At 42.3% G+C, this 14,577-nt stretch overlaps 1 protein-coding gene across 2 annotated transcripts in view; it reads right to left on the bottom strand.

Annotated features, from left to right (window-relative positions):
* The window catches only part of cep350 (centrosomal protein 350), a 34,286-nt gene extending 20,606 nt beyond the window's left edge, over positions 1–13,680 (bottom strand). The window contains exons 1-13 of one of the 2 annotated variants that reach the window (XM_086282290.1): positions 13,318–13,680; positions 11,055–11,143; positions 10,875–10,918; positions 10,634–10,739; positions 10,318–10,483; positions 8,247–8,851; positions 8,023–8,136; positions 7,673–7,801; positions 3,953–4,072; positions 2,232–2,947; positions 1,984–2,102; positions 455–1,467; positions 161–314 (exon numbers count right to left, since the gene is read on the bottom strand). In XM_086282290.1, the coding sequence (XP_086138416.1) occupies positions 161–314; positions 455–1,467; positions 1,984–2,102; positions 2,232–2,947; positions 3,953–4,072; positions 7,673–7,801; positions 8,023–8,136; positions 8,247–8,851; positions 10,318–10,483; positions 10,634–10,739; positions 10,875–10,918; positions 11,055–11,130 (3,362 nt within the window). In that variant the 5' untranslated portion in view covers positions 11,131–11,143; positions 13,318–13,680. The remainder of the gene's footprint in view (positions 1–160; positions 315–454; positions 1,468–1,983; positions 2,103–2,231; positions 2,948–3,952; positions 4,073–7,672; positions 7,802–8,022; positions 8,137–8,246; positions 8,852–10,317; positions 10,484–10,633; positions 10,740–10,874; positions 10,919–11,054; positions 11,144–13,317) is intronic. The other variant, XM_086282291.1, reaches the window with a different exon arrangement.
* Positions 13,681–14,577: the final 897 nt, after the last annotated feature.

Consider the following 14,577-nt stretch of genomic DNA (forward strand, 5'->3'; position numbering starts at 1 on the left):
TACGACACATACAAAAACAAAGCAAGGAAACAAAAGTGATCCTGAAAGTTGATCTTTACTCTAAAAAGGAGGACAAATGTTTGTATCTGAGAGTGCTGGAGAAACCATCTGTGTGACATGAATGCCACCCAGTGGTGACTTTGAAGACGTCTTCAGTTACCTGGGGGAATTGGAGCTTCTCTTTATTTGCCCACTGGCTTTGCTGCTATGTGACGATACAAAGTCATCTTCATAGACTGCTGCGTCTCCAGGTCCATTTCCAGAGGCCGCAGAATGGGCGGAGGGAGAATTCCTCTCCACATTTCTATCACTCACTAAAGAACAAGTTGGAGACAGAACACACACGTCCTTATCTAAACTGACCGCTAGTGTTTTGCATACATATGACCACTGTGGTTTTCATATTAAATGCATCATGTGAAGCTATTATATGCATAGTCACACGTGAACTCACCTTTAACGTGGCTGTGATGGTTTTTAGTGAAGATGTTGATTACGCTCAGAGGGCTTCCTTTGTTCAGCTCTTCCCAAACTGCTTTGTCCTGGTCCTGCTGTGCAAAGGATAAGCTGAGGCCTGAGCATTTCTCTGCTTCCCGCTGGAACTCCATCAGTCGCTGGTAATCCTTTCTTTGACGTGCACAGTAGTCCGCCGCTTCCAGGCGATCTGCTGGTCTAGGTACATAATTATATCTAGAGGGGTGAGGAGGACTTTGCTCATCCTCAGAAAAACTCCCTTCACTCAGAAGAGGACCCTCACTAATAGATCCACCACTCGAATCATGGAGATCTGTCCTGTTCTCCCCCTCGTCCATAATTTGTTTCCTTTCTGATATTTTATTCATTCTTGATTCCTTCTCCAAGCCATTGACTAGCTCCCCCCTTTCTTGTGTGTAACTGTTAAAGATGGGATCGATTACATCAACGGAAGTCTGTTTACCATTCTTCAACTTCTGCTCCCTGAAGGAATGCAGACTGCCTGCTCCTGGAAGAGCTGTGCCATTGTATGAACTATAATTTGTGGTAGTCAAAATCTTCTGGATCCTCAGAGCCATGTTATCTTTTTCTGTGTCACGTGCTGCCGTTCCTGCCCATCCATCGACAAGAACAGAGGGCCTAGGCACTAAAACAGTATCCATATCCATTGATGTTGCATTACCGTAGTTGATGCCTTCCCCAGCAAGCTTCCGTGCCTCACTTTCTATGCGGTTAGAGAGGGATGCAGCTGTGGCCTTGATGGCTTCGATGCGGGACATTTTGGACCGGGACCTGCCGGAAGGGGCTGTGGCTGGTCGCAGGGTTTTCATGCCGTTACTAGCAGCCACTTCTGCCTCTATTCTTAAGAGTTGAGAGAAGAGACGGTCATCGTCCGATCCTTGAGCAGTGCTGCTGGGTCCAGTCAAAGGTCTAGCAGGTGGGTACAAACGTTCTTGATGAGGGAAAGGGGCAACTCCAAGATCAAGATCAACCCTGTGACAAAAAAAACTTTATTTAAAATGTAAGAAGACAAAAGAAGACTAAACACATCTAAGTGCAACACCCTTGGTAAGTAAGGTAAGCAAACGGTAAAACTTCCACAGACAGTAGTTATGGTTTCAAAGAGTCCCCCACTTCATGTTTTTAACGCAGCATCCCAAACAATCATCCTGTACTTTGGTGGTAAGAGATGTAAAAAACTGATAGCAGCCTATGAGGCTATTGATTTCCAGTCACTTATCGCAGATGTTCTTTATCGTGCACTATTTTTGTTTGTTCCTGTAATAAAACACTCGTGAGTTGTTGCATGCGATGCTCATAAAACCAAACATCTGGATTTTTTTCAAAAGCCAGATGATTTTCTAGTTATCAAACAAAGATCATTTCAAGAAGACAGAGGACTGTGTGTACCGGCAGGCTGTTGTTGTCTATTTGTGTTGAATGTACTGAGCTTGTTACTTGTGACAGAGGTAAACACAGTTTTGTACTTGGGTATGAGCATGAAAGTACCTAGTTAATGGAGGTGGTGGATGATCATTCAAAGACCTGTCACTGCTTGATGGGCTCTGGGGTGCCTCTAGTCGTTTGTTCTCTTTGTCCGACTCTCCTGAGGGCTGGTACATCGGTCTCTGTAAAAGAATACATCAACAACACTTATTTTCGTTTTATTTTTCCACTACATAAGTGATCATATCTTTGTTTTTGCAGTTTCCATGTTTGTATAAATGACATTACCATGTTTTTGTGACCATACTTACCAGCTGAGTAGAAGGAATAGCAGGGAGTGTCTGCATGGCCCCTTCGCCCAGCTGGGCCTCCTCCATCAGCAGTTTGTTGTAGGTCTCTTGTAGTCGCTTTTGTACAGGGGCCACGGGAGTCTCAGTGGGGATTGCCACAGTTCTAGCAACCTCTCTTTGCTTCCTGTAGAGCTCCTGCAGTCTCTGGTGTCTCCTCTCCGATTCCTCCCTCATCGCCTTCTTCTCGTCCGCCTGACGCCTTTTTCTCTCTTCTTGTTGCCGGGCAATGTACTGGCGTACTGTATCTGCATCATAGTGCCTTTTCTTGTGCTTTGCGTCAGTTATGTTGGTAGTTTCTGGACGATGGACGGGGCTGGCACTGCGACAAACTCTCGATGAGCTGTTTGCTGCTGCAGTAGTTCCCCAAGTAGAGACGGGCGTCCTTGTTCGTGACCCTGAGCCCCCTCTCCTACCACTGCTGCTACCCCGGGACCTTTTTCGGGCCCTCTCGTCCTGCTCAGCTGCTTTGCACTCCAGCTGAAGGTCATCCAGTATTCCCTGGATGTCTGCTGACAACAGGTCTGAGCTTAACCCTCCTGGAACCTTGTCCTGAGGGATAGATGTTGGTGTGAGGTGGCTTTGTGATTGTCCCTGAAATCCACTGCACGGCCGCTCTGTGCTGTTTGGACGTGATCGTCGCTTTGATTCTGAGCGTAGATCTGAGCGGTGGCGGGAATCTGGTGAATATTTCCAGAAAAGCAGATATATCAGTAATTCATTCACGATGTAAACAATGACGCACACTAAAACAATGTGTGTTGTTAAATGACTTCAACCAAGAAAGACTCCTGTTTAATAAGTGTAATATCAACTTGACCTTCTATGCCAATAAAATGAAATATTTCATGATAAATATCAATAAAAACAGGTTCATCCCAGCTTGAAAAATGAGAGATCCTCCAACATGTGACTACAGCTGATTAAAAAATTCCTAAGCTGAAGCATCAGACATACGCATAAGCATAATAAATGAGGCTTAGGGGAAGGCATGCTATGGCAACTCTAATCTGGGCCAAATCGAAGATTCCCATGTCGTATATAATCCAGACTTTTTTTTGTTAACACTCCCCTGCCATCCCCATGGTACATGCTGCATGCACTTGGGTCAGCCTCTGGAAATCAGGTCATGTCTTGTGCATCCAACCAGAAAAGCCAGTCGATTTCTATTCCTTCTGGTCAGTGGTGGCCAGTACAGACACAGCGAGCAAAGACAGAGTGAGGTGTGGCTTTATGTAAGTGTACTGCAAGTGTGCAGCAGAAGCTATGGACTTTATTTAATGATATTCCTTTGGCAGGCTCGGTTTTCTGCATTGCTGTCAGATGTTCCAGACAAATGAAACTATACGTCTTTGAATTTTCTTATAATATTTTCAAACTACTTTATCACAGATAATAGCATCGAGAAATGTCCATGTATTTCAGGAGTTAAAAGGCTTAAAGCGGCATAGTTAACACAGGCAGATTTAAGTCAACTGAAAACAGTACATTTTTTTTTAATGAGGAGGTGCGAGAGGGTTAAAAACCTATTTTACACTTCAGTTATTCTACAAGCAACTGAGTAAAGTCACACTGACACGCTGTGGGTGAGTCTTTAATGCTTAATAGACTTCTAATGATCTTTTCTGTCTCTATGCTATTCAATTTAACTTCTTTACTGTTAGGTGAGAGCTTGCTGTTCTCACCTGTTCGGCTCAATAAGTCAGCCGCATGTGGACTGTCCTCCTCTCTGGGCAGCTGAGGAACTGGACCTAGTACCATCTTCACCAGCTTCTGGCCCTCTCGCCATGATGCAGGGCTGATCGCTGCAAAGTAACAAAGTTCACACGTGAGACTGTGTGCTGCTATACTGAGTATAGTTGCTCTTGGCCTCATGGAACATAAGCATCTATATATCCATCACCAGAATAGACACACAGCTAAGAGAATGAAAGACAAGCAGCAATCTGACTTTCCTTTAGTGGGATTTAAATGATTATTCAATCAAATAGTATTACAATAAAAAAATAAATAAAAAAATGTAGGCAGTTGCTCTAAGTCTATTTTTCAAATCACTTAAGTTGCTGTGTGGAAGAGTCGATGCACCAAAGGAACAATGAGTGCAGAATACTGATTTTGCAGTACAACCAAATCCCAAAACGGATATTGTCCTCCTTGCTTTAGTGACACAGCAGGTACAACACTCTCAGCACAAAAGCAATGTCCCTCTATCTGAAATCTCTAGAGCACCCTCCACCCTGAATTCTCGTGAAGAGCAGTTCCCGGTAATGAAGCTGCACTTCTGCTCACCCAGCAGCTGTTTGTGCAGGGTGAAAGAGCACACTGAACCTGGCCACAGATCTAAGAGGGCTATTTATAGAGTCGTGAAGGAAAGAGAAGAAACCACGAGACCAAAGCGAGCTAGAACACAAGATAAAGATCTTTTACGGCTTTTAGGGTGTTTTTTTTAACATCGTTTTCATTTTTGCCGTGGAAAAAAGAGGAACTACATGAAACAGGATGCCAGTTAGAGTCAAAAAGCTGAAGTTGGTGTCTTAACCTTTAGTAAGCTAATTCTGCACCAATAGCTGACAAATCAAAGGGCCATTACCTCAAAGCAAGGTTAGTGGGTTATCCATACCATAATGTAGAACACTTTTAATGAGGATAGATTAAGCTCAAACGGTGACCAATCAGATCTCTTAAAACAAGAAATCACACAAAAACCAAACATGTACACAGGAGTCTATTATAAAGAGACATAATGAACAGCAGACAGACAGGTATGTGACAGCTGAGACAAACTTGTCTGTCCCACCCTTTCAGTTTCGCGCTGACGAAAGAAAACTTCCTTCCAAACCAGTTCTCTGAAAATGTTGCTGCCTTTACATTCTTGATTCATTACAGCAGCTGAGAATAAGATTTTACCATGATAACTGTAAATTAAAAAAACAAAAACAAAGTGGTACATCCTTTGTCACTACAAAAATAATCATTTAGCACTCTTTGAGCAGTAATAGGACACTTTGGTCAGGCAGACCTTAACATTACATTCTAATTATTGAAGATGGATAACAATCAGACACATTAAATGTGTACTTTTGATGGCAACTTATTGAAGGGGTGAAGCTCTGCGATGATCAGGTTTCGCCAGTGTGTGTGGGCACAATTCTACTATGCTGGTGTCTGTACGCTACTAGCTGGCCACAAACTGCATGTCACAAATGCTGGACATTTCTTGAGAGGTTCGAGTCTTAACACTGCACCAGCAGCCAGCAATACACTGCCACACACATACACACACACACACACACACACACACACACACACACACACACACACACGCACACGTTAGAGACAACTACAAAGATCAAAAGAACACACTAAATACTAAAGCACAAACACTTGCAGGATGTTTGGGCAGGCTGCTTGCACGTAAACAACACCAATTTAAAAAAACAGTAACATTACTCTGATTGTGTACATGCTAGCCAAAAGTTTAATATTTGAAAGCATCGAAATCACTACTCAACTGAAACTCAAGTGTGCTGGGTAAAGCAACAACAAGAACATCTATGAATACATATAGTGGGGAAAAAAAGTATTTAGTCAGCCACCGATTGTGCAAGTTCCCCCACCTAAAATGATGACAGAGGTCAGTAATTTGCACCAGAGGTACACTTCAACTGTGAGAGACAGAATGTGAAAAAAAACATCCATGAATCCACATGGTAGGATTTGTAAAGAATTTATTCGTAAATCAGGGTGGAAAATAAGTATTTGGTCACCTCAAACAAGGAAAATCTCTGGCTCTCACAGACCTGTAACGTCTTCTGTAAGAAGCTTTTCTGTCCCCCACTCGTTACCTGTATGAATGGCACCTGTTTGAACTCATCATCTGTATAAAAGACACCTGTCCACAGCCTCAAACAGTCAGACTCCAAACGCCGCCATGGCCAAGACCAAAGAGCTTTGTGTATTGTAGACCTGCACCAGACTGGGAAGAGTGAATCTACAATAGGCAAGCAGCTTGGTGTGAAAAAATCAACTGTGGGAGCAATCATCAGAAAATGGAAGACATACAAGACCACTGATAATCTCCCTCGATCTGGGGCTCCACGCAAGATCTCATCCCGTGGGGTCAAAATGATCATGAGAACGGTGAGCAAAGATCCCAGAACCACACGGGGGGACCTGGTGAATGACCTGCAGAGAGCTGGGACCAAAGTAACAAAGGTCACCATCAGTAACACACTACAACGGCAGGGAATCAAATCCCGCAGTGCCAGACGTGTTCCGCTGCTGAAGCCAGTGCATGTCCAGGCCCGTCTGAAGTTTGCCAGAGAGCACATGGATGATACAGCAGAGGATTGGGAGAATGTCATGTGGTCAGATGAAACCAAAGTAGAACTTTTTGGTATAAACTCAACTCGTCGTGTTTGGAGGAAGAAGAATACTGAGTTGCATCCCAAGAACACCATACCTACTGTGAAGCATGGGGGTGGAAACATCATGCTATGGGGCTGTTTTTCTGCCAAGGGGACAGGACGACTGATCCGTGTTAAGGACAGAATGAATGGGGCCATGTATCGTGAGATTTTGAGCCAAAACCTCCTTCCATCAGTGAGAACTTTGAAGATGAAACGAGGCTGGGTCTTCCAACATGACAATGATCCAAAACACACCGCCCGGGCAACAAAGGAGTGGCTCCGTAAGAAGCATTTGAAAGTCCTGGAGTGGCCTAGCCAGTCTCCAGACCTCAACCCCATAGAAAATCTGTGGCGGGAGTTGAAAGTCCGTGTTGCTCGGCGACAGCCCCAAAACATCACTGCTCTCGAGAAGATCTGCATGGAGGAATGGGCCAAAATACCAGCTACTGTGTGTGCAAACCTGGTAAAGACCTATAGTAAACGTTTGACCTCTGTTATTGCCAACAAAGGTTATGTTACAAAGTATTGAGTTGTATTTTTGTTATTGACCAAATACTTATTTTCCACCCTGATTTATGAATAAATTCTTTACAAATCCTACCATGTGGATTCATGGATTTTCTTTTTCACATTCTGTCTCTCACAGTTGAAGTGTACCTCTGGTGCAAATTACTGACCTCTGTCATCATTTTAGGTGGGGGAACTTGCACAATCGGTGGCTGACTAAATACTTTTTTGCCCCACTGTATACAAGGGAATAAAGGTACATAAGAAACGTTGTATATACTTAGAGTGCAGACAGGAAATGAGCAAAGCAAAGAAATGAGAAAGTACCACAGAGATGGTGCAACATTTGAGGCTCTTGGTTGGCAGCAAGTTCACTGACCCGTGACAAAATCCTGCCAGACTGTTCCACTTGCTTAGCTTTCCCACTGTCACTAATTAAAAATAGATCAGGGGGTGGGTTTGCCCACACATAAAAGAGGATTATTGTACCTGGTTTTGGATTTAGGTCAGAGGCAGGGGCAGCTCTGTGGACCTTCCTAATGGTTTTGGGAGGCCTCCTCTCTTTGGACCTGTCTGCTCTCTGTTCCCTCTGCTGTTGGTGCCTGTGTCTGGTGCTCTCTGAAGACATAAAACACATACAGAGTATAAGCTATAAAGCCAAACAGACGGGGACAATTCTAATATTTCAACATCTGGGATATTGTAAATCAAAGGCTGTGCATAAATCTAGATTTATGCATAATCCAAAAACATTTAAATTAACTACTGTTTTCAATAAATCTGTTGTGTTTCAAAGCTCAGACAAAAACATCATGACATGAAGAGTGTTTTGTGTTTACCAGCAAACTGCTTTGACAGGTCTCTGTAAAGTTCTCTGCTGAGGTTATGGAAGTCCTCTTCCTTCCAAACTTTCCCATCAGGAGTCCGGATCTTTGTCTCTGTACTGTTGAAACCTGTGAATAAAATGATGGTTTAAATAAAACACAGCATCATGTTCCCTGCCATACAACTCAAATCTGTCAGAAAGGTTGAAGATGATGAACCAATCCTACAGTGGAGATACCTTTGTATATGGGAGCAGGTGGTGCAGCTGCTACTTTGCGTATTTTGGCTGCCGGCTTGTTGCTTGTACCAGCATCATTAGTCTCAACAAATGTGGCTAAAGGCTGTTCCAGATTCCCCATCAGCTTCTCCCTCTCTGCAGCCTCCTCCAGATGTTGTCTCTGCCTTCGAATACGCTCTTTGAGTTTCTCCAGCTTGTTGTCGGGTTGATGTCGTCTTAGGTTTTCCAACCGCTGGGAAGCTGAACCAGGACTGGTGGATGGCGTGCTGTCCTCTTGTCGGAAAGAGCCTGGGGTGGAAGCAATACATGGGCTTGACTGTTGGCTATCCATGCCAACTTGTGCTTTGGGGCTGCTTTCCTTAGTCCTTATGCTATCCAGGGCTGGCTGGTCATTGAGGTAGCGCACCTCAGTGCTCTCCCGACCTGAGGAGCGTGTGCTGTCTAGGTCCTTGTCAGCCTCCTTGTCTATGGTGTGTTTCTGGTAGACCAGCTGGCTGGGCAGAGAATCTGAGCGGGGAGGAGAGGATGGGTACAAAGACGCTGGCACCAACTTCTGACTGTAGGCCTCTGGCTGAGAGGAAGGATGTGGTGGTGGGGTGGCCTCTCTGGACACAAATCAGATTACATGGGATCAAGAAGAGGATCAAGATTTACTTTTAATTCATTGCTCACCGAGTTTACAGAAGAACATACTTACTGGCGACCATGGGTTATAGAAGGCTGGAAAAATGGACTCTACCAAAATGTTTAATGATGAAAAAGTGAAAACCTTTGACCACACTAAAATAATGATTTGGATAAATTCATTTTTAGTAATAAATTTTAACACTACCCGCAGTGCACAATGAGATCGTATGTGATGCTTTCTACGTATCATGGACCATTAAGTACATAGCAAAAAAAACCAAGTCTGATCCATCTCCTTCCACTTCCCATACAATATTGATACCTACCAGTCAGTGTTAATACTTAATGAGTTAATGAATTAATCATTATAGATGTTGAAGGACCAGCATCAGGCTTGACTTAGTCAATGCTTTCCTAACACTGTAAAATAAAATGTAAAAGATATTTACATCCAGTTACTGGATGTAAATAAAGACACTGCTCTGACCTCAGTGTTAGAGTAACATCAGACTGCATACTGCTAATTTCTCCTTTTTCTGCTTGCACTGAGAGTACACTGTACACACACACACACAGCATTTCAAGTCAGGCTGACAAAGTGAACATTAACTGAGTTGACGACAGGTTATGTGACCGTAAGTGCAACAGAAGATTCCCAGTAACAGTTACATTGTACATAAACAGAAAAGGTGAGTAGGAAAACATCTTCGTGGGAAGTGTTACCGTAAGTCACCTGACCCCACTCTGCAGTGACGTAGAAAATTATTGCAAACATACAAAGAAAAAGCTGCTGGTCCCGCAGTTCAGTCTTTGCTGTTAGCATCTTCTATTCTATGCTGTTTCTCACACTATGGTAAATGGTAAATGGCCTGTATTTATATAGCGCTTTACTAGTCCCTAAGGACCCCAAAGCGCTTTACATATCCAGTCATCCACCCATTCACACACACATTCACACACTGGTGATGGCAAGCTACATTGTAGCCACAGCCACCCTGGGGCGCACTGACAGAGGCGAGGCTGCCGGACACTGGCGCCACCGGGCCCTCTGACCACCACCAGTAGGCAACGGGTGAAGTGTCTTGCCCAAGGACACAACGACCGAGACTGTGCGAGCCGGGGCTTGAACCGGCAACATTCCGATTACAAGGCGAACTCCCAACTCTTGAGCCACGATCGCCACACTAGTAACATACGAGTAACTTATGCACTGTATAGTACACACACACACACACACACACACACACACACACACACACACACACACACACCATGTGCATCTCACAATATGTCACAACTCCTCAACCATTTTGGGCTAGAGAGAAAATTCAAATGGTTCCAGAAAGATGAGAATTATGTTATAATTTTATAGCCAAAAGCAGCCAGGCGGCTTTGTAAAGGGTAATCGAGGTTTCATGAATGCATTTTAGTTCATTATTCGTACCTGTATGAGGCCAGCGGTTCCCTGAATTCCACGCTGTTGTTTCTTCTGACATTTCTGTCCTGGGTGGTATTTCTCAAGGGGCTACGTGAGCTGCTCTTTTCTGGGCTCTGCTGACTTCGACCTCTGGGCTTTGAAGACTCTCTGATGTCATCAACTTGTCGTCCATCTATCATAGAGAGCAATCTTATTAAAAATCATTACAGAACTCACAAGTGACCTTGTATTCAGACTGTAGTATACCAAAATAAAAAAGGAAAACCCAATTAGCCATACTACAATTTACAAAGAACAAGTTTTATATCTTAGAATAACCCACCTCTGTGGTGGGCCCTAGAGGATTTCTTCTTGTTAGAGTCAATGACAGAGTCCAGGATAACTCCTGTTCCTGGAGCTGCTTGTATACGATTTTCTATGTGCCGCAACTACAAAGAGGAAATACCATTGTCAGACTGCGCACATACTGCAAATTCAATTCTGCTTCTACAAAAAAGACAGTGATTTAGGAAGAGCTTACAAAAAGCACAGTTTCAACAGAAAACCATTTCAGTTGTACTTACAGCAACTTTGGACTGAGCCAAACTTTTCCATGCAGCTGTCAGCTCTGTTAAAGTGTAACAGTGAAGATAAAATGTAAATTCCAAAACCCATATCACCCATTTAGGTTACAAAAAGTCAAATTAATTCGTATTTCAAAAAAACAAAAACACCAAAATTAAAAAGGAAATTCTTCTACACACCTGTGCCAACATTATGATCAGAAAGGTGCTGAGCAGAACTTTTAAGAGATGCCTCAGTCCTCCTGCTGCTCCTCATCTCTCCCACTCACCTGCAGTTAAACAAATTACCAAATATATTACTGTAAGTGAGATCCACACAAAAACCAAACCAAAAATGTTGACTGAAACCAAAACAAGGAACAAAGTACTAAAAACAACACTGAAACAAGTCAGTGACAGACAAATAATGATTTAAAAACATGAAGCATTACAGTTCGTACCCAACATATTAACAAGTTAAAATGCAAAGTAGTCATGGCTCGGCAGAGGTATGCAATTTGTCACACAGCAACAGCATAACTCTGCTACTCTGCCATTTAAAACTGGTTCTACAGCCTCACATTCCTAAAATGTAAGCACAACTCAGATATGTGATGTTTACTCAAAACACCTGTAATGCTAGTCACATGTCTGCTTTAATGGTAGGCACTGCATATATCAAGTCTGTTAGCCGTTTTATCCTGAGTAGGAAAAAGTCTTCCTCTACAGCATTAATGGTTGCCAATGTATTCAGATAATTACAGCACAGATCTGTGAGAGTCAAGTCTAGTCAGTGAGACACTTAAGGGTGTTTTGCACTAACATTTAACACTTGTTGAGTCATGAGGAATTCTTGAGAAGTCATGCCTTTGCCTCATAACAATCACGTGACACAGCCCTGGGGCGAGATAGGAAAAAAGAAGAAGAAAACTAAATCCACTCTTCTTCAGTGGCCCTCCCTGTTCTGTTATCAGAGCCATAAACAAATTACTGATAGGATACACTCGACTCTATTAAAAGACTGTTTTCTACCACAGACCGCTGTATTTGCTGTTGTGCGAATCCAAAACGCCACACAAAGAGCAGCTAAACTCTGAAACATTAAACTTTTTGTAAAGTTAGTAAATTCAGAAGGAAATGTCATTTTGCTGGGCTGTCACGTTCACTACGGAAATATGCTGACGTTGGCTGAGTTTAGAAAAACTGCACACCCCAGCATTTGTGAAACACTCTCTTTTTCTTTTACAAGTTTAACCCAAATAACAGGGGCATTACAACCAAAGTGAACTTATTCTGCCGATGACCTTAAATGTAAAACCCAGAGAGTTTAAAATATTACTGTATACCTGAATGATCCTGTATTCCTGTATAAGGGAACACACTGCTTTTAGACATTTGGGACTTCTAAAGTTTGAAAACGATAATATATTGAGACCCCAAACTTCCAACAGAGAAATCAAACTCTTTAGCAACATATCAATGGAGTAAAGGAGGATACTCTGTGAGAATTTAATGACAAAAACACTTTCACCGATAGACTGGAGGTGTTTCCACCACTAAAGCCGTGTAAAATCCAAGATGGCACATAACTTCTTCTAGTTAACCGATTGACGCGGCTTTCAGCAGCAGCGGCTCGGTGCTGCCGCACACGGGAAGAAACTGTATTACAAAAACACTAACACCGACTTGACTGCTGCAATGCAGCTTCACACCACACGTGTCACTAGTGTGCAAAAGGTTACTTAACAGCACCTCAGTCGTTCAGCAAGGAGGAAATAATTGGCCATCTTCGACTTTACATGAGCTGTATTGACTTAAGCGTAAATCATCAGGACTCGATCTTAGTTGTGTTTTTGGTTTCTTTAGAGCCACCTGGAGTTGCATTTATGCCGCCGAATACGGCGCCGATAAGTTTACCTTACCTTCAAATAAAAATATCATCTAGTTGTAAAACGCTGAGTACCCAAAATAGACGAATTCAGACTGAGCGCATCCGGAGATACCCAAACGCTATCTGTAGTCAGTATTAACAGCACCCCTATTATTATCGATTCTGTTAAACATTAACTATGCGAAACAGGAAGTGATAGTAATGTTAAAAACCTTTAAACTGTTCTGTAAAAGAATATAGCTAACAGTATCCAGGAATTATTCGCTCAAGCAACGGGGCAACAAAACTAATCGTATATCTCGTATTGGGTGTTAACTTAGAACCCACGGTATTATGGATTTTACATAATTATTGTTTTTAATAATAACTATGTTAAGTTGTCCAATATACTCTGCGTGCGCTCAAAAATCACGTTTGTAACTCCATCCGACTTAAAGATGAGGTACCGCGTAATGTCTTCGGTCCAGTGAATAGTCGGAGCCCCAACTCGAAAGAGTGAATAATAACGCTAGCTAACTAGAAAATCATGATTGTACTTGGCTATTCCAGCTTTAGGAGAGTAATAATATGTACCTTCAGTGAAACGATCCGGTGCGTCTAGATGTCCGCATTTATGTCGATATCCTCATGATAAGAAAATCCAAAGTTCTCCGGGTGACTTCTTCAGTTTCGTTCAGCTGTATGTTTGCTAACGTTAGCATCAGCTAACGATGTGGAAAACCAGTGTCAGTTAGTTAACCAGTGTCACTAAGCCAGCAACTTTTTTCTACATTCACCCATCGCTTCAGAGTTAGTCCAGAGAACAACGTCTCCCGTGTTTCGCTGTGAGATTCCTTCAAAGAAATGTCGCCACCCGCCTCCGAGGTCGCCTTTCCCGGGTTACTATGATGATGTTTCTCAACAGTGAAACTGGAGTATCCAGGACGTGTAGGTAACTGAGACACCGAAATCTCGCGAGAATTCAAACCCGAGAAACACCGGTAAAAGCCCACCTCCGCTCCCATGGCAGCAGTAATAATAATAATTATAATAATAATGATTAGAAACATACCTGATATACTTGAAGTGTCTGAAACTTAATTTAATGAACCAGTTTGATTATATTAAATCATAAAGTCTAAAAAGCAGCTGTACAAAAACCCCAGATTATTTCACAGAATAACGAAGAAAAACTAAAATCTGAAATGTATTTTCTAAAAATACTTAAAAAAATGAAATAAAAACACATCTGAGAATCGAAGGGCATTAAAACCAGAAAAGACTTCTTAACTCAAGTTATTTTTGCCTATGTGAAGCTGGACGACACTGCGTCAAGAGTTCAATGAACTTCACCAACATATCAAAGAAAATTTTTTTTTTTACTTGTTCCAGAATTATGTGGTCAAAATGAGCAGCTGGAGAGAATGGAGACAGACTGTGGGAGGCAGCTGAGGCTAAATGTGTGTGTACAGATCAGACAGACTGCACACACAATAAAAGGGCCAGCGACTGTTTCAGGTACACAGCTCTACATGACGTATCCTAAGGTGTACTCAAAATGGTAAGATGTGTACCTAATAATTTAATCACAGTCAAAGCATGCTGGCAACACATTTCGAGGGTATATGTGTGTATTTTCTTTATTTCTGCTTTTAATGTGTACATTACATCAACACGCCAAATAAAGTTTTTATTTATTTATTTATTTATTTATTCAGATTAAATTTAAAATAGCTATTTGTTGAAACGCAGTAAAATATTGTGCATTACTGTAGCAGGATGGGCAGAAATCTTTACAGTGAAGTCGGGTTAATCACTTTTTACTCATTGCCAGACAAAATAAGAGAAAAAGTC

This window comes from Aulonocara sp. 'chitande type north' Nkhata Bay, linkage group LG23 (assembly GCF_057382095.1).
Source record: "Aulonocara sp. 'chitande type north' Nkhata Bay isolate Kocher_YH1m ecotype deep benthic linkage group LG23, A_spYH_male_GT1.1, whole genome shotgun sequence".
Classification (NCBI taxonomy): domain Eukaryota; kingdom Metazoa; phylum Chordata; class Actinopteri; order Cichliformes; family Cichlidae; genus Aulonocara; species Aulonocara sp. 'chitande type north' Nkhata Bay.